This window comes from Ursus arctos, unplaced genomic scaffold (assembly GCF_023065955.2).
Source record: "Ursus arctos isolate Adak ecotype North America unplaced genomic scaffold, UrsArc2.0 scaffold_25, whole genome shotgun sequence".
NCBI lineage: Eukaryota > Metazoa > Chordata > Mammalia > Carnivora > Ursidae > Ursus > Ursus arctos.
Genome location: NW_026622930.1, coordinates 5,426,669 through 5,446,468, shown reverse-complemented (window position 1 = coordinate 5,446,468; position 19,800 = coordinate 5,426,669). Strand labels below are relative to the sequence as shown.

The window sequence follows — 19,800 nt, the reverse complement described above, 5'->3', positions numbered from 1 at the left end:
TCAAAGTTTAGGGGGTTTGGAGCTGGGGAAACGCCATCTCCCAGGGTGGATAAGCTCTGGCACAGTCTTTCCCTGGAGAGCAGGCCTTTGAAATGGAGAATGCTGTGGATATGGTTCACAAGGGTAACTTGTCCTCTGGGGAGATTTCTGGAGGTCAGACCACGAATGTGTGGCCTCCTCCTTTGGACTGTGGCCCTCCCCCAGGAGCTTCTCAGCCTGGCCCTAGTCCACACTGGGCCCCCAGCAGTTCCCCAAAATGACCATTTAAGCCATCCTCGCAGTTTATGGCTTCAAGGACTTCCGCTCCAGGTGAGCAGATCGCCTCTGAGACTGCATTTGCTTGTCTCGCCAGGTCTGGGGAAGGCACTTGGCCCTGAGACCTCTGTTCTCTGATGGGTCTGAGAGAACATCGGTTTTCAGTTTGTTCAGCTTTTTTCTTATCGGCAGGACAGGGGCCACAACTTGCAGGCTCCTGGTGTGTCAGAGCAGACGCAGAGGGGCTTGGGTTCTCAGGCACGAGCTTGGTGTGTGAGGCTGGGTGGGCTCTCCCCTCTCTTGGGGACTGTGCTCCCTCATCTGCATAGTGGGACCCATAACCCAGGCGGGTGATATAGGGCAGAAGCAGGGCAGGGGCTGCAGGATGGAGGGCGGGCTGCCCACCCAGGAGGTGTACCGGGTGTCCCCGAAGGAGGTCCGCAGGCCCAGGCTGTAGGGGAATCTGCTGGCCCAGGACGAGGACGGGAGAAAGGGAAGAAGCCTGGGGTGGGGAGCTGCCCCATCCTCCCTCCCCAACCCAGGCCTAGGTTTCACTTCTCCTTATGAGTCCCAGGCAGCACCGCCTGCCCCTTACCCTGTCGCACCCCCATTATTAAGTGATTCCGTGAGAATTCCCGGCCACTGGCTCTCTCGTGTCTCTCTGGCCCCGTCGGAGGCGGGACTGGAACCCCCGAGTTCGCTAAATAGGGCCGGGGGAGGAAGCCGCGGCCCCAGCGGAACCGGGAAACCAGTCGGCACCTGGGGCCCCAGGAGGCCAGGCTACCGCCATTGTATTAAGACAGGCTCCCGGTGCAGGAGGGAGGGGCCGCTGGAACAGCTGGAACCGAGCTGGCGCCGAGTGCCGGGTTCCGCGCCGCGCCCCTCCTCCTTCAGCCCCGCCGGGGCGTCCCCCGACCAGGGGTGGCCTCCCCGCAGGGCAGATCCCCCACCTCGAGGCCCCTTCCCCGCCGCCGCCGGCGCCCCGGGAGGCTGCGGGGCGGCGCGGAGCGAGCGCTCCGGGCGCGGCCGGCGGCTCCCGGGGCGCGCGGGGCCGGGGTGCCCGCCCCCCGCCTCCTCCTCCACTGGCCGGGCCGGGCCGGGGCGGAGCGGGGCGGCGGCGGCGGCATGGCGGGCGGGCGGGCCCGGCCCGGGGCGCTGCTGGCCCTGCTGGCGCTGCGGGCGCTCGGGGCGGCGGCGCACCCGCAGTGCCTGGACTTCAGGCCGCCCTTCCGGCCGCCGCAGCCGCTGCGCTTCTGCGCGCAGTACTCGGCCTTCGGCTGCTGCACCCCCGAGCAGGACGCGGCGCTGGCCCGCCGCTTCGGAGCGCTGGCGGCGCGCGTGGACGCCGCCGAGTGGGCCGCGTGCGCCGGCTACGCGCTCGACCTGCTGTGCCAGGTGAGCGGGCGCGCGTCGGGGTCTCGGTGGCCCGGCGGGAGGGCGGCGGGGGCAGCCCCGCCGGGCGGCGAGCGAGGGCGGGCGGCGGGCTTTGGATCCCGAGGCCCCTGGAGGGGTCATCGGCGCGGGGCGGGGAGCCGGGCTTTGCCATTCATTAGTTTTGTGATTTGGGCCTTCTCTGGGCCTCAGTTTCCCCTTGGGAAGCAAGAGGGGCGGACACACCGATGTCATCACTCCCTTGGAGTTTGGGGCCCCCCTCTGTCCCGGGACCTCCTGGCGTCAGCCCCCCAGTGTCCCGGCTTCCAGGAGCCCCGCCCTATGGGGGTACCAGGATGGGAAGCCCTTGTCCCTCAGTGCTTCCCGCGCTGCCCCAGGGGAGGTGGGAGCAGCCTGGACCTACAGGGAGCCGGGAGCGTGGTTGATGCGCTGAACTTGGCTTTGCAGAGGGGTGTGCGGGACACTGCTCCCAATGAGGGCCCCTCCCCTGCCCTGAGGACACAGTCTCAGAGCCCCCGCCCCCTTCCTGGACCAGGTACAGGGTGCTCACACCCTGGGTGAGCCAGGCCTGCCATGCCCCTGGCCCTTCCCGCCCCTATTGAGGTTCCTGCTGTGCCCTCTCTAGGGGGCGCCCCCACGAGGCAGAGGGACTCTCATCCTTTCAGACCACCCCAGTGACATCCCTTCGGTGTGACCTCTCTATTCCATCTCCCCTGAGGGCAGAGCCCCTACTTCTGCCTGCACGGGATTGTGCCCTAGCTGTTCCTTTTGCTCCTGCATGGGTCTGATTCCCAAGTGACTGACCAGAATCCCTGGGGAAATGGATTCAAGGCCAGGAAGCCCTTAGGCTGGCCCTGGCCCACCAACCAGGCAGTGAAAAGCCTGGGTGGAAGGGTCCTGCAGGGCAGCCTAGCTGACGCCCTTCAGCCAGCCAGGGGAGGGACAGGAGGGCTGGCTTGGAGTCAAACTACTGGGTTGATCCTGGCCCTGCCACTTCCTGGCAATGTGACCCTGGGCAGGCCACCACTGCACATCATTGCGTCATCTTGAAAATGGGGGCACTCTTAGCCATCCGTCAGAGTTGCCACACAGACTCAAGGGCACGTACTCAGGACTCGATGGATGATTCTGGTCGGATTTCTCGAGGGCCTCCTTGGCCCCCACTGGCTTCCCAGCCCTAGGCAGGGACAGAGTGGGGCCCGGAGGCCGATTCAGGGAAAGCCCATAGAGGCAGAGACTGCTCGGTGGGCACAGAGCTCAGTTATGGCCATGGTGGGCACTTGGACCACACTGGGTGCCGGTGTGAGTGGCCCATCTGGGTCAGAAAGAGGAGGGGCTGGGAGTGGGTGAGGAAGGGGGCTCAAGGAGCACCAGAATGCAAAGGTGTGTGTGGGGGGGGTCTCTGCTCAGCCCCTGTGCTGTGCATCTCAGGGGAGCCAGAATGGTCTGGTCAAGCATCTGCCTCCCTCACTAGCCTGGGGACTCCTTGGAACCTGGCCCTTCCCATCCCTGGTTACATAGCTGGGTTCATGTATCCATTCCACATTTGTTAATTGAGCACCTACTATGTGCCAGGCTCAGCAGGGCAGATCAGATGGGCAGGTCCCAGGAGGAGGAAGGGAAGGGTCAGTCCTGCTACCCCTCCCTGGCAGGAGTCTCCCCTCTTTCCTTGGGAATCTTCCCAATGTGGCTTGGCTTGGAGCAACCAGTGGTGGAATGGCCGCGAGCACTTTACCCCAGGCGTCTCTGAGAGTGACCTCATGTCTGGAGTGAACTGGGAGAGGCAGTGGAGGTTGGATCACAGTTTCTCTGGCAGGGCCTCAAGGAAGGGCAGGAGAGTGCTGGAGGGAGGACCATGCTGTCTGTGAGCCAAGGCCGTGTCTGGGGTCAGCACCTCCTGATTTCCACCCCAGGAGGTGGCCACGGTGCCTTATTTACAAGTTTCAGTCAATGACAGCATTCAAGCATTCGCATCTGCCGTAGGGAGATGGGCTCCAGACAGGAGAGAGACCATGAAAACATGCTCACTCCCACAGTCCCCTCCAGAACCTTCCCGCATCTGGCACCCGCAACTCCTCCAGATGCCCAGGATGGCAGCTTAGCCGGAGGGTGACTGTCCCTCCTGGCCCCTTCGGACTCTTTCCGAGGGCTTCACCCTCATCCAGCTAATGCCTGTGTCATCAATAGAAGAAAAGGCACCTTGTGACACACGGCCCCCAGGTTCCTAGTGCCCACACCACGAACTGCCTGAATAACCGAGCTTGCCTCTCTGCGTAACCTGAAGGCATCAAAGTCTGGTTTCTGATGGAAATCTACATGGACCATGCTCTCCAGGCGCGTGTACTGGACAGATGTTTCCCCAGAGCCTGTTAGGAGCTGACCCTGCGCTCCGTCCTGGGCCCAGAGGCAGTTGGCAAGTCACAACCCCAGCCTCAAAAGTCCCTTTGTTCAAGTCAGGACACAGACACACCCTTCTTACCAGAATGCACAAAACGCTTCATAAGGGTGACTGAATACCATGGGGCATGGGGACACAGGCTGCACTTTCCCTGGAAAAGTCAGGGAAGGCTTCCTGGAAGAGGAAACATTGAGTTACAGCTCGATAGTTCATACTGTTTGAACGTTTACTGAACAACACATGCATCATCTCATTTATTCCTCCCAACAGCTATGGGGTTGGAATTCCTTTCCCCTTTTACAGATGAAGACACAGGCACAGAGAGGTTAAGGAACTTGCCCAAGAGCACACAGGGAGTGGTAAACTCAGTCTCCAGTGCCCTCTAACTCCAAAGCCGTTCCCTTAATGACTTTGTCATATTGCCTGTTTTCTTGAACCCCACTGAGTGCTGGGACCCCTGCCCTGGAGGGTTCCGTGGTCTGTGGGACAGACAGACAGGCAAAGAGATCATTGAGTCCTGGCCAGGCAGACGAGCTGAGCCATCTCTGGCAGTGGGGAGATGACAGCACAAGTGGAGAGCTCACCCCACAAGCTGCAGTTACATTTTGATGATGTGATGTCTGGGATATGGACGGAGGGCTGTGGAGCGTCCGCAAGGGCCGGGGGTGGGGGGAGTCGGAGAAGACTCAGTTAGGCCTGGAGTCATAATAGGAGTTGGCCAGATGCCGAAGTGGGAGAGGAGGAAATACCCTCCCAAGAGAACTCTGTGTACAAAGACTCGGCCGTCCTAAGGAACAGGTGGTGGACATTAGAAACCTTGGGGGCTCAGGGCCGTGGGTCATGGGTGCCCCCAGCTCCACAGTAGCCACTTCGGGGGCAGCAGGCTGTTTGCTCCTGGGCTCAATGGCCCAGGCGGCTGAGCAGTGAGATGCTAGCTTGGTTTTTCTGTGATTTTCTCCGGCCTCCTCCACCGACCACTGTGAGGAGAGTTGCCGATTATCCCTGCCGGCCGCCATCACTACACTCCCCTGTCCTGTGCTGCTTTGGGGTTACTCAGGTCTAATCAGGTTTGCACTGCATGTAAGTAAGAGCACATAGGCCATGAATAAGGGCTTTCCAGGCCCCGCGCTGGATGCATGGATGCTAAAATTCCAGCCTGGCCCCCTGGCAGCCCTCGGTGCTCCCTCTCTAGCTCCGGGCTGGGATTTGGTGAGTGGAGGGCACTCAGACGGACTTCCAGAAGTCTCTTCTGCTCCCTGTTGTGTCTCTGGAGCCGAGGACCATGGCTGGCACACAGTCGATGCCCGGTAAACACTTGCTGAATGAAACACTGCTGACTAATCTGGAAAGAACACCAGTCTGGGCGTCATGAGGGCTGGGTCTGAGCCCTGGTGTGACCACTTCTGGGCACGTGGCCTTCCTAGAGCCTCAGTTCCTCATCCATATAATGAGAGTCACAGTGACCCTACCTTGCAAAAATTAAGTGAGGTGTGTGTGCACACAGACCCTTCCTGGGTCACCCACCCTGCTGGCCGGGCACGTAGAAGGTTCCAGGGGAACCGTAGGAGAGATGGTACTGCGCAGAGACCTCCTCGGCGAAGGGGGACATGTGAAATGTGGTCTCTTTGTCTGGGCGCAGGACGGTGACTGACCAGAGACCAAGCACGGATTGCCAAGTGGCCCTCAGCCTCCCAGTAGCACTAAGGTACCAGGAGGACAAGGCCGCGGTGCGACCACAGTCGTTTAAAGGGAGGGAGTCGCCCGTGGCCCAGAGCCTGAACATGCAGGCAGGAGGGCAGTCTGCCACCTGCTGCCCCTCGAGGCCTCCTGCTGGAACCCATTCTGGCCCTGCCAGTGAGGAGGGGAGTATGCGGCTGTGAGTGCCTCCCCTTCTGTGGGACGAGCGTCCCCAAGGCCTCTTGGGGCCAGAGCTGAGTCAGTCCGGACGTTGGCCTGCTGAGCGCATGGTGGGGCAGGGGGTAGAGGGTGCCAGGCACAGACATGAATAATGACCTCTGCTCAGGTCAGGGTCTCTAACCGCGGGAGGTTCTCACAGAGCCTGCAGAGCAGAGGCCTCTGCTCTGGGTGGGGGTGGGGCACACTTAAGCACACTTAAGGGTGATAGTAGGAGCCAGCCAGAAGACCGGGGAAATGCCCGGGCTCCTCCCTTTCTCCCACGCTCCAACCCCGCTAGGTCCAGCCTGGCCTGTGACTTTGGTTAGGGGCTTCCTTCTCAGCCTCTTCTTCCCGGTGTGCATGATGGGAATAAGAATATACCTCTGGGCGGCAATCTGTTGCCTTGGGGGGGAATGTGGACTCACTGGAGGACCCAGCCAGGGCCCGGCCCACGCTCTGCCCAAGTGCCCAGAGCTGTTATTATTGCTGGTACTATTTCTCCAACACCGTGGTTATTATTCAAGAATAGACAGAACACTGTGTTCGAGGGAAGGGCATGCCTGCCAGGGGAACAGTGTGTGCTGAGGCTCGGAGGTGAAACTGGCCGGGAGGGTCAGGAAAGAGAAGGTGGGCAGGAGGCAGGAGCGGATGGTACAGCTGTGGGCAAAGCCGGACAGCGGGGGCTGGTCCTGTGCTGGCTCTCAGACTGGAGGGGAGTGACATGGGAGTCCTCTCGGTTCTCGGGGGGTGGGTGCAGGAGGCTGGAAGCTGGGAGAGTTCTGATCAGGTTTGTCACCTGGACCTGAGTTCCCAGAAAGCAGAACCTGGGGCCAAGCTCGTGGGTTATTTCCTTCTTGGGGTGACAGGACCCAGCAGCACGAGTGATGGGGCCGCAGGGAGCAGAGCCAAGGATGCGGCTTTGGGCTGGCTGCTCTCAGCATGACCGATGCTTGAACTGGTGGGAGCAGGGTTCCGAGAAGCCATCCCAACTGCGAGTCAGGAGGACTGTCTGCTGGGCTGGGAGGAGGGCAGAACACTTCATCCATCAGCTTCCTCCTCCCAGGGCTCAAAGTTTCGCCCCGGGAGGCATGAACTGCTCCGCATTCCAGATCGTGCCCATGTGGGTACTGAGTGGGGTCCCCAGTGTCTCATCAGTGGGGGAGCCCTCGGCAGGAGGCCAGGGAGGCCGAGGACGGCAGCTCCATCAGTCCCAGAGCAGAGGACAGCCCAGGACCCTGCCTGAGGTGCCTGAGCAGTGGAGGAAGAGAGGTCCGGGGCCAGGGGAACGTGTGGGCGTGTGTGTTATCGGCTCGCCCGTGTACGCGTGCCAGCCTCCACAGTGCTGGGAAAGCGAGATCGACGCCAGACCAAACACCGACCCCTCCATGCTGACCAATGGCCCTGAATGCCATTGGGGGGGGGTTCTGTGCCTCGGTCTCCCCATCTGTAACACTCTCCCCTTCGTGGGCCCTTGTGAAGATCGAGTAATGGAGGTAGGGGCACCATTCACCGTTAAGGGCAGGGTGGGTCAGTTAGTTTCCAGCCAAATAAAGCAAAGGAGTAAGTCATGCAGATAAAGGGCAGAGGTATCATATGTAAAACCGCTCAGACCCTTTCTGGCACACAGTAGGTGCTCAAGGGCAGCTGCAGCCGCTAGTAGTAGTAGTAGTAATAGTTGTGGTTATTGGTGCTAATAGAAGCATTAAGGCAAGAAGAAGAAGGTGTGGAGATAGGAGGCTGAGGGTTGCTGCCAGCGATGAGACTTCCCGTGTTGCTGGACAGATGGCATTGTCCCCATTTTACAGACCAGCAGCCTGAGGCTCTAGGAGGTGGGTACCCGGCCAGCAGTCACACAGCTGGTACGCACCTGCCCACAGCGTCCCCGGGCCGGCCCTGTCTCTGCAGGAATGCTCACCGTACGCGGCCCACCTCTACGACGCCGAGGACCCGTCCACGCCCTTGCGAACTGTGCCCGGGCTCTGCGAGGACTACTGTCTGGACATGTGGCAGACGTGTCGGGGCCTGTTCCGCCACCTGTCGCCCGACCGAGAGCTCTGGGCCCTGGAGGGCAACCGGGCCAAGTTCTGCCGCTACCTGTCGCTGGACGACACGGACTACTGCTTCCCCCGCCTGCTGGTCAACGAGAACCTCAACTCCAATCTGGGCCGCGTGGTGGCCGACGCCAAGGGCTGCCTGCAGCTGTGCCTGGAGGAGGTGGCCAACGGGCTGCGCAACCCCGTGGCCATGGTGCACGCCCGGGATGGCACCCACCGCTTCTTCGTGGCCGAGCAGGTGGGGCTGGTGTGGGCCTACCTGCCTGACCGCTCGCGGCTGGAGAAGCCCTTCCTGAACGTCAGCCGGGCCGTGCTCACCTCGCCCTGGGAGGGCGACGAGCGGGGCTTCCTGGGCATAGCCTTCCACCCCAGCTTCCGGCACAACGGCAAGCTCTACGTCTACTACTCGGTGGGGTTCGGCTTCGACGAGTGGATCCGCATCAGCGAGTTCCGGGTCTCCGAGGACGACATGAACACCGTGGACCACAGCTCTGAGAGGTGGTTTCCCTGGTGGTGGAGGGGCCCTGGCCGGGTGGGATTAGGCTGGCGGGCGCTAGGAGGCACCGGTGGGACCAGACCAATCTATGGGGTGATCCTCGATCACGCCCAGTGGGGGTGTTGAGCCCCGTGTTCTGGGCTCAGGGGAAGAACAGTTGCAAAACAGCATCCCAGGATCATGTCCAGACTCCTGGATCAGCCACTGTTGGCGGCTCATTTCACTCCATTCTCCTAACGCCCAATGAGGGAAGCAGTATACTCCCCATTTCCCAGGTGAGGAAGTGGAGGCTTGGAGAGGTAAAGTGACCTGCCAAGCCACACAGCTGGGAAGCGTCAGAGCTGCAATCTGGGTGTGTCTGTCTCCGGAGCCCCACCTTCCACTTCTCGTCCCCTAGACCCTCTGCCCTTCCCTGCCCCCCAGCAGGTTTATCCACTCCTCTTCACAGAAGCCCGCTCTCTGTGTATTATCTGTGCCCCCCACTGTTTTCAAAACCGCGTTGATCTAGCCTGGCACGCAGGGCATATGCGTCAGTCTGGGTCCCACAGAGAAATAAACTCCGTACCAGGTAGTTCAACAGGCAGGATTGGACTCTGGGAATTAGCTACTCAGGCATTAGAAACGAAAGAGCAACATGGGGAGGAAGTAAGGTAGCCCTGAATTTCCCAACAGGAGGAAGCTGCCTCCACCTCTCGGGCTGGAGGGACAAGGTGAGAAGGTGGGGTGCTGGTGCCCCATAGCTGGGGCCACTCAGTGGCAGCTGGAACCACAGTGGGCCTGGGCGGGGGAGCTGGGGCCAGGGAGGAGGTGCAGCTATGGCCAAGACATTGACTGAGCAGAGAGAGAGAGAGAGATGGGGAGAAATACCCTGGCTTCTCCCTTCTTCCCACCCTCCAGTCTCCAGCCAGTGCCTTCCATTGGCTGACCCTAGCTGGAGGCCAGCCAGCAAAGAAGTATGGGAAATGTAGTTTGCAGGATCTGAGTCTCTGAAGTACAGAGCAGGTAGGGGCCGAACCAGGACTGATCCGAGGCAAACAGGTAAATCGGGCATTTAATAAAACTGTAAAATCTTGATGTTGAAAGTATAAAAAGGAGAAGGAATCAAATAGGCTGGCTAACGTGAGGGCTAATATAAGTCTTGTCATTCAGTATCAGTTTTGACTGTGAGCATCCTGGCAGCCAGAGCAAAAGGAGAAAACATAATTCTCCTTATCTGACATGAGGCCGTACAACCTGTTCTCCAAGAGACGCCAAGTTTATCACACGGCTCGCAAAGAGGAGAGGCAAACGGACAGAATGGACATGCTTCACTGGTGGCTTTTAAAAAGTGATTCCTGATAGAAACTGAAGGTGGGACCAGAGTATACAGAGCAGCATATTTCAGAGTGAATGGTTGGTGAAGGTCCTCTGTCAAGTACAAGCCTCGAACTTGACTCACACAGGGGGAGACGTAGGGGCTTGCGGGGAATGGGGCAGGACGGAATGGTCATCCTTGCCTGAGTCAGCTGTCAGTCCCTGTTGCCAGGGCTGGAATCCCCATGGCAGGTGGACGCCTCACGGTCTGAACTGCCCTCTCCAAGGAGGACTTGGAGTTTGGAGCTCTGTTTCACCCCCCAAGTCATGTGTAGTTTCCTCAGTGGAAAGCCTTCCAGTCTCGGTTCTGGAGCCCTAAAGTCCTGGTTTCAAGTTTCTTGACCTTTCTGTGCCTTGGTTTTTCTTATCTTTATTAATAAGGGATTATTAGCAAGTCAGTGACCAATCCTGGAAAACCTAAGCAAACAGGGAGTTGGCCTCAAAGGTATTGGGAGGATCTGGAGGAGGAAAAGGGGAAGGTCAAAGTTACCTGAAGATTAGTAATTGCAAGAAGCCAGGGAAACAAAAGGGAAAAGGTCTTTGCGCTGCTAAGTTTGCTCCCCCTGGTACCAAGATGTCTGGGTGGAACCCAAGAGTCCACCTTCGAGACCCACTGTTCCCATTCCTGCAGCGACCACGTCCAGAGACAGCGCCAGAAGCCAGCGACGCATGGCTTCTCCCTTCCTCCGGCCCTTCCACTCTACACTGGCAAACCCTAACCAGAAGCCAGCTGGCCGGCCATGTAGCGAAGGCCACGGCAGTAAAGGAGGTGGCTGAGGGATTGAGTGTGTAGCTGAGCTCAACCCACACCATGCAGCCCACCTCCTTAGAAATTACAGTACACAGCAAGTGCCGGGGCCGTGTAGAAAGTGCTCAGCTTAAGTGGCTGGTATTCGGGTAGCTACGATGATAAAGAAACCAGTTGTGCCAGTGACTGGGTCAACAGTTTCGCATGATCATAACTGGGGAGCTTGCGATGGGGAGCAGTAGGAAGACCTGAGTTCTAGTCTCTGAGTCTGCTACCTATGGGCTCTGTGACCTTGGGCAAGTTGCTTAACCTCTCTGAGCCTCTGGTGCCTCATTAGCACAATGGAGTGAACTATCCCTGCCCAGCCTACTAGATCCTTATAAAAATCACCTGCTAGAAAATATAGGAAAAGTCTTTTCAACTGCGAAATGCCATTCAAGAGAGGGGAGGCTTTATTGCTGTGATTTTGTTTTGTGTTTTTGGCTGAGGTTGATGTTTTTTGGTGTGTGTTGGTTGGTTGGTCGGTTTGACGGGTGTGGCTTATCTTCTTTTAGGATAATCCTGGAGATCGAAGAACCAGCCTCGAACCACAACGGGGGCCAGCTGCTGTTCGGGGACGATGGGTTCCTCTACATCTTTACTGGTGACGGCGGGATGGCCGGAGACCCCTTTGGAAAGTTTGGAAATGCCCAAAACAAGTATGCTCTGCTCTCGGCTGGCCGGTGGGCTGGTTTACGTGCTCCTCTGGAGGGGGGTTCTTTCCTCAGCCACTCAGTACAGGGCAGGAGAAAGGGCTTCGGGGTCCAGCTCAGTCTGCAGCTAGTCAGCTGGGGAACCCCGTCAAGTCACTTCCACTCACCAGTTAGAAGAATAATATCTGCAGGGGGAGGCTTGTCGTGAGGAGTAAGGCGATCGCGTTTGTGGAAGGGCTGGCACAGAACCCGCTTGTCACAGGTGCCTGGTAAGGGCTATCAGAGAGCCTCTGGGAAGTCAGCCCAGCCCTGCTTGAACCAGAGGAAGGAAAGGGAGACTCCCAGACCAGACGGGGAGCGTGAGCTGGTCCGAGCAGGGCTGTATGAGCCTGAGGGTCTTCTGCCTCAAGGGTCACCCGCAGTGGCCCAGAAACTGAGCCATAGTCTTGCTGTCGTTATTTACTTCTTGGCTTGGGCCGATGGCGTGCCGATAGTTACTCCACACACACACACACACACACACACACACACACACACACACAGTGTCGATGAGGATCTCTAGGGCCCCCTCCTCCATTCTCTTAGCTAAAATGACAAAACCTTCCTTAGCCCAGAAAGCAGAAATAGCGAGGATGATGCTGATTACAGTAATTGAAGTGTTCCCAGTCTGTGACGTGCGCTTTCGTACGTGACAGCCTAAGAATCAGCGCAGCCTTCCCGTGTTTGGGATGTGTTTAGCGATGTAGTGGGGAAAATAGAAATTAAGGATTTGTGGATAATTGGACAGAACTTAAAACATTATTTTGCTGCTATGAGTTTTGCCCACTTCCATGGTGAGGCCGGCTGCTCAGCGTGTGGGCTCAGGGGTGTCATCTGCGGCTTGGTGCCGAGCAGGCTGGAGTGTGTTGGGGGGACTCCTTGGGGAAAGACCTGAAAGACCACAGTGGGGGTTAACCGTGGGGCATCTTACACGGTTAGAGAAGACACTGGTGGATGTCTGATGGTGGGCTGGAGGCTTGGGTGCCGACGCTCGGCCGGGAAGAGGGTACCCAGCTGCAGCAAATGTGCACCCCGCTCGGTCCTGCCTGGAAAAGCAGCCGGGGCAGGAAGGGGGGTGCACCAGAGTTCTCACAGCCAGGAGAAGAACCAGCTGGTAAGGAGGTGCTCTGGAGCACAAGGCCTGAGGTCTCCTCGCTCTGGGGCCCCAGAAGGCGATGCTGCCTGGAGCCATGGGAGTGGCCTAGGTTCCAGCCCAGCGCTGCCTGGGGGAGCAGGCAAATTGTCCCCCTCTGCAACCTGGGTGGCCTCATCTTTGAGGTAGGGGTGGTGGTATGGAGTGTGCGGTGAAGGGCCGCTGAGGCCTGTCTGGCTCTCTGACATGGGGTGGTTCTGCCCCTGATGCCCTGGATGGTGAGAGAGAAAGCAAGAACCTCAGCTTCCCACTTCCTGCTGAGAGCTGCAGTGTTTTCTCTCCCCATCCCCCAGCCCTGCCCTGTACTCTGTGTGGTGCCCTTGACTTTGATCACAGCCATTCACTCACCAAACCCTGAATGAGCACCTCTTACATGCCAGGCACCGTCCTGGGTGTTGAAGAAAACTACATCCGAGTCATTTTTAGGAGTGTGTTCACTCCCTGGGACAACCCTGTAAGGAGGCAGGAGGGAGAGGGTGCACCCTGACATGACATGGCCAAGAGCTTGAGTTTCTGTGGTCCCGCTGTCCGAGCTGGAGCCCAGCCCCCCCTCTACTAGCAGTGTGACATCAGGGCACATTAGGGGACTCTTCTGAGCTCAGCGGCCCCATCGCTAAGAGGGCATCACAGTAGTACTCACCGACCTAAAAGGTTGGTGGTGAGGAGGAGATGGGGCAACAGAGGGTATATATGTCCAACGCTTCCCTTCCCGCAGCCTGGCACATAAGGTGCCCAGTGAATGCTGAATGAATGAATTAAATGTGGGTACCCAGCTGGTAAGCAGCTAGGGAAGACTTGAACCAGGGTCTCTGGCCCCATAGCCCAGGCTGCCCTTGACCTGGCCCAGCGCCTGCGGGGGCTGCCCCGGTACCCTGGGGTGAACCCTGGCGCTGGGGAACCTGAGCCACGCGCCTTCTTCCCCTCCGCCCCGCAGGTCGGCGCTGCTGGGCAAGGTGCTGCGCATCGACGTGGACCGCAACGAGCGCGGCCCGCTCTACCGCATCCCGCGCGACAACCCCTTCGTGGACGACCCCGCCGCGCGGCCGGAGGTCTACGCCCTGGGGGTGCGCAACATGTGGCGCTGCTCCTTCGACCGCGGCGACCCGGCGACCGGCGCGGGCCGCGGGCGCCTCTTCTGCGGAGACGTGGGCCAGAACAAGTTCGAGGAGGTGGACCTGGTCGAGCGCGGCCGCAACTACGGCTGGCGCGCCCGCGAAGGCTACGAGTGCTACGACCGCAAGCTGTGCGCCAACGCCTCCCTCGGTGACCGCCAGCCCAGACCCTCTCCGCGCGCCCTGGGCCCACCTCCCCGGATCTGCACCCCCCCCCCAAGCCATGGTGGTGCCCAGCGCCTTCCTCGTGCCTCCCATGCCTACGTGTCGCATCGAGACCTCCCCAGCCCCTGGAGACACTGATCCTGGATCCTTCCCCGACCTCGTGGGGTGTGCGCCAGCGCCTGTCTCGAGACAGCTGCGCCCCCAGACAGCTGGATCTCCCCTCGCCCCTCCCCCAACTCCCCAACGCTTTGGGGCTGCTCCTGACTCTCCCCACCCACCCCCCTGCCCACAACCCATGCTCTCTCTCTTCGCTTTACCCAAGTACCCAAGCCATAAGCACGTTCCTCCCTCGGTGACTCTCTGGGGCCCCCAACTGGGGCCCTCCTGGTGACCTCACCTCGCCTTGCCCCTCCAGGCTCAGACCACCTACCAAGCTCATTGTGGGGGAGGGGCTGACCCGCAAGCTCATCCCAGCTTCTCCCCCCTCTGCAGATGACGTGCTGCCGATTTTCGCCTACCCACACAAACTGGGCAAGTCGGTCACGGGAGGCTATGTGTACCGGGGCTGTGAGTACCCCAACCTGAACGGCCTCTACATTTTCGGCGATTTTATGAGTGGGTAAGTGGCCCACGGGCTCCTGTGCCAAAGCAGCTGCTGCCACTGGCTTCGTGTAAAGAGCAAGAGTACAGGTGTGCGGTATGTGTGAGCGTACCCAGGTGCACACTCACCGTGGTTGCCCTCTGACCACGGCCTCCAAGCGGGAGCCATCAGGTCTCTTCCTCTGGGAGGAAGTCTGGAGTCACACCTAACGCGCCCCGTTTTCTCCTGATACCCTTCTCAAGCCTTGCTGGCTTCCTCAAGCACCGCCAAGAAGGCACAGCTCACGACTACGGACGGGACGCCTGTTTGAGGGCACCCGTTGGTCTTTCCTTCCACCCGAGATTCATGGGCTCCCCGCCTGACAGCAGTTCTGCGGGGCAGGGAGGGCAGGGGTGGGGGAGACATGAGCAACTTCCTTGACAGACTCTGGGCCACCTAGCTACTGGGGAAACTAGGGCCTGTCTGTCCCTGCACTGACTGATGGGGGCTCCAGGGAGCATTCGTCTGGAAGAGGCTGGAGAGGTCATTCTGCTGGGGCGGGGGTGTGGCGGGAGCTGGGGCTCCAGCCAGGTCTGACCATGGGGGCCCCCAGAACTTTGCTGCCCAGTCCCCACACTCTATGGCAGTGCCGCCCCACCCACTGAGACCCTAAAGGGTGTGTGTGTGTGTGTTTGCCTGAGGTGGGGGTTGGGAAGTGTCACACCCCAACAGGTTTTGGAGGGAGAAAAAAAACTATCTCCTAAGCCTGTGGGTCAGACTCTTTCCCAGAGAGAGCTGTGGGGCCTCATGACCACCTCATTCTCCCATTGTACAGAGGAGAAAACTGAGGACCGTAGAGGCCCTCGGAAATACCTACACTTGGCACAAGGCTTAAAAGTGCTGCTGAGGGGTGCCTGGCTGGCTCAGTTGGTAGAGCGTGCCGCTCTTGACCTTGTGGTCCTGAGTTTGAGCCCCACGTGGGGTGGAGAAATTGCTTACAAAAAAATAAGTCAAGAATTTAAAAAATAATTTCTTTTTTCTCTTTTTATTTATTCATTTCTTATCTTATTTTTAAGTAATCTCTACCCCCAACGTGGGGTTTGAACTTATGACCCTGAGATCAAGAGTCACATACTCTACCAACTAAGCCAGCCAGGTGCCCCAAGTAAAGATTTTTTTTTTTTTTTTTTTTAAGTACAGGGGGTGCCTGGCTCTTTATCTCAGGGTTGTGAGTTCAAACCCTACATTGGGCGTGGAGCCTACTTAAAGAAAAAACAAAACAAAACAAAAAGTTATTCCCACCCTAGCCTCTCCACATGAGGACAGCTGAACAGGATTCCCCAGGAGTGAAAATAAGGAGAGAGCGAAGCCCAAGGCTGGCCAGAGAACTCCCATCTCTTGCAGGCTGTGGGCGCGAGGTTGGTTTGTGGCCAGCACACACGCTGCTGGAGCTGAGGGACCTGGGCCTCTGGATGCAGGGCCTCTCCGAGCGCCACCCCTCCCCTACGGTCTGCCTCGGGTGAAGCCTCTGCTCCTTTTTCCTTTCTTTTTTTTTTTAAGATTTATTTATTTGTTTATTTGACAGAGAGAGAGCACAAGCAGGGGAGCGGCAGGCAGAGGGAGAGGGAGAAGCAGACTCCCTCCTGAGCAGGGAGCCTGATGTGGGGCTCGATCCAAGGACCACTGGGATCACGACCTGAGCCGAAGGCAGATGCTTAACCGACTGAGCCACCCAGGCACCCTCTTTTTTTTTTTAGATTTTATTTTTTTAAAGTAATTTCCATACCCAACGTGAGGCTTGAACTCACAACCCCAAGATCAAGAGTCCCATGCTCCCCCCACTGAGCCTGCCAGGCGCCCCGAAGCCTCTGTCTCTCTGTCTGATTCTCCTTTCCCCCTTCTGCTGTCCCCCAGGAGTGCTGAAGTCAGCTGACCACAGAGATTCAACTAATTTTACTAGCTTTTCCCAAGCGCTTCTGCGGGGCCAGGCTTTGTGCTAGGCTTAGGGCAAGAGAGCTGAAAGCACCTCGCACCTGAGTCAGGGAGACAGCCCCACACGTGGCCCACCCCAGTCCGGCCTCGGAGAGCCTGTGCGCAGTGCTGGGGGCGCCCAGGGCAGGGGCGGTCAGGAGGGCTTCCTAGAGGAGGGTATGTCCCAGCAGAGCCTGGTGATTGACTGGAGGAGAAGGGAGTAAGGGCAAGATCAGTAGATTCTGAAGACGCCCAAGCCCCACCTCATGCTCTGGAGTGGAGACAGCTCCAGCGTCGTCCGCACACACCAGCCTTGGAGGACTTTGAAGCTCCTGACTGCCTCCTGGGGGTCAGTGGGGGGAGCTGAGCTGACAAGCTGGTCTCCTTCCCCTGCCCTTTTCGGGTGCGTAGGAGGTACCGAGGGAGGACTGCACACTCAGCCAGCTTCATGAGAGCCCCGGGTCCTGCCGACTAGGCTACCAGGGAGCGTCGAACAGACCCCATGCTCAGAAGGGCCCACGCTTGGTTTAATGTTCTACTATCACTGTCTTTTGAAATCCTTCGTACTTTTTGAACAAGGGGCCCTGCATGCTTATTTTACCCTGGATCTTGCAAATGATGTATGGTCCTGCTTGCATGAATAATGTATGAGTGGATGGATGGATGGACGGATTGTGGGTGGGGTTCCCCTGGGCACCCTGCCAGGCATGACCCCACAGCTCATGCTTCTTTGCAGGCGTCTGATGTCCCTCCGAGAGAACCTAGAGACAGGCCAGTGGCGGTACAGCGAGATCTGCATGGGTCGAGGCCAGACCTGTGAGTTCCCGGGCCTCATTAACAACTACTACCCTCACATCATCTCCTTTGCTGAGGATGAAGCCGGTGAGCACTCCCCAGGCCCCGAGGCCTCTCCGTCCGAGCCACACGCCTGACACCGATGCCCCTATCCCGCGGGTCCTCGAGCCTCGATAGGGTTCCAGGGAAGGAATCCCGGGCCTGAAATCCCCTTCAAGCTGGGGAGCAAGCGTGCAGTGGCCTGAGACCTCGCTTGGGCATCGGTCCTCACCAGCCTGGGCTTCTGTCAACTCATCTGGAAGATGGGAACAGTGTTCCTGCCCCCCCACTCCCTACAGGGCTGCTTGTAGGCTGTGCAGTGGTGGAGTGAGCGGACCAGGAAGGAGTTTGTAATGGTGGAAATGCAGGTGGGTGGGGGAAGGGTGTGTCCCAGACCTCTACTATCCTGGGTTCCTGATGGCCAAGAAATAGGGCCTATAAAATTAAGCCACATTATCTTCAGAAAGTGGGTAGACACCGCCTTTTAACACTCTTTGTTGACCCACTTGTTAGCGGGTAGTGGGTTCCCATTCAGGATCTTGTATTTTCAATGCAAGGAACTGGGAGGGAGGGGAGAGGATGAGGGGCCATGGAGGCTGGATCCTGCTCCAGCCTCCTGCCTTTGTCCTTGGCCCCAATTGTCCCCGGACAAAAGCCCAGGGGCCCCCAGTGGGGCCTGGGGGATGCTTGGCAGGGTTGCTAGGCAACGCCCACCCAGGGGCCTTTGGAGGGGTATCCCCTGCAGGGCCCAGTGCCCAGAGCCCCCAGGCCTAAGTCTGGGAAACCTTTGTTGGATGACACCAGTCACAATCTAAATTTTCTAAAGGGCAGCCCCAGCCCCCACCACCCTCCCAAGCCCACTGGGCCTTCAAAGCCCTTTCTTTTGGTCAGTAGGGGGTTAATGTGTTTTGGAAGGAGGTGCGCCTCCCACCCCCCACTCCCCACCCCAGGGGCAGGGCCTGGAAGGTGCAGTTTCCAAGGGACGCTTGTTCAGCCGTCTGAATGACATCAAGTAACTGGTAGCCAGGAGGAGCCTGCTGAAATCTCACAGCCCAGGGACAGCGTGCCAGTGCGCTTGCGCAGGCTGCCCCCGGGAGGCGCAGGGCTCCGGGGTCCAACACAAACAACCCCCCCCCCCCACTTCAGCTCTCTAGTTGTTCTTCTGACACTTGCAAATTGCAACACAAGGACCTCTGCTGGCCTGCTGGCCTCCAGGGACAGTTCACACCACAGAGAAGAGGGCAGCGTGGCCCTGGGTAGGGCTGGGCTGGGCAGTGCTGGTGGGGTCTCCCCGCCTGTGCGTAGGGTTGGGGACTGTGGCTCCCAGCAGACGAGGAGGCTGATGGGCCAAGGAGTGTGCCTGGTGCAAGCCTGTCACTTTACAGAGGTGGGAGTGGGGGGTCCTGCACCTGACCTGGCACCTGGAGGCCTCCCAGAGCAGAGCCCTAAGCTCGAGCTTGGTCAGCCAAAGGAAGGACACAGAGAAGGGCATTCCAGGCCTAGGGAGCAGCACATGTGGGGAGACTTGGGTCACTCCAGGGGGTTGGAGAGTAGGTGTGAGGGCTGCATGGCCAGGGAGGGGACAGTGGCTCCCAGAGGCCTCTCTCCAGAAAGAGGCCCAGAGAGGGAAGGGACAGCCCAAGACTAAAAGCAAATCCATGGCTATGCCTTTGGGTTCTCCAACAGGGGCTATCTTGCGAGGGTATGGTTGCATCACCTTGGGGACCTCTTAACAACCCCCAGCCCTCCACCAAAGAAGGGCTGGTCCTCCTGGAGGGGAGTCAGAGGTCATTGAGCACTCAGCTCCCTGCCCTCCCAGCCCCAGCTCCCCACCACAGCTGGGTCTACCCCAGTTATACAAGCTGGCCCGGTGAATGTCCTCGCCTTTGTGGAGATCCCTGGGTTTCCTGAGCCTTGGTTCTCAGACCCCCCCCCCCCCCCCGCCCATGCAGCCCTCCTTGATTGTATCCATGCCCACAGAGATGCCTTCCTCAGAGTTCTCACCTCTCTGTCTGTCTTAGTCTCTCCTTGGGGACCGCCCCTATCTTTTGGAGAACTCTTCACCGTCCTCTTACAAAGACAGAAGTATTAGCATGGCTGAATCACACGTGGGCTGTGTCTGGGCCCCCAGCCACCACGTGTCCTACATGTGAGGGCTTGGGGGCAACAGACATTCCTGAGTTCCAGGCCTGGCTCAACCCCTCACCAGCTGTGTGACTTTGGACAAGTCGCTTAGCCTCTCTGAGCCTCTATAAGATAAGAATAAAGAAGCCTATTTCCTGGGCCTGGATGCCTCCGGCAGTAAGAGCCAGGGGGTGGGATGAGGGTGAGGAGGGCGAGAACTCACATTCACTGAGGCCATCCATGGTGTCAGGAACTCATAACTCTCAGGCGCTCTGAGATCGAGGAGACTCGATTGAGGCTCTAAGTGGGGCTGTCCCAGATGCCGGCGCTCACACAGGGCTATGCGCAGGGACTGGGATTCACCCCAGGGATTCCCAAGCATGTAGTCTTCTGCCCCTGCCACCTGCCCGGAAGATGCCTGCGGGTCAGTGGAGAGACCCTGGCCTCGAGGACTTGGCGGGACCCGGATCCTGGAGGATGACAGTCATAGACAGCAGCAGCCATAGCTGATGTTGACTGAGCATTTGCTCTGTGGTCT

The 19,800-nt window shown here is 58.9% G+C and overlaps 1 protein-coding gene across 1 annotated transcript in view; it reads left to right on the top strand.

The window, feature by feature from the left end:
• The first annotated feature begins 1,380 nt into the window (after window positions 1–1,380).
• HHIPL1 (HHIP like 1) overlaps window positions 1,381–19,800 on the top strand; it is a 29,000-nt gene continuing 10,580 nt past the window's right edge. Inside the window, exons 1-6 of the mRNA XM_026515121.4 lie at window positions 1,381–1,650; window positions 7,847–8,493; window positions 11,147–11,290; window positions 13,411–13,739; window positions 14,246–14,372; window positions 17,041–17,186. Coding sequence (XP_026370906.1) covers window positions 1,381–1,650; window positions 7,847–8,493; window positions 11,147–11,290; window positions 13,411–13,739; window positions 14,246–14,372; window positions 17,041–17,186 — 1,663 coding nt within the window. The remainder of the gene's footprint in view (window positions 1,651–7,846; window positions 8,494–11,146; window positions 11,291–13,410; window positions 13,740–14,245; window positions 14,373–17,040; window positions 17,187–19,800) is intronic.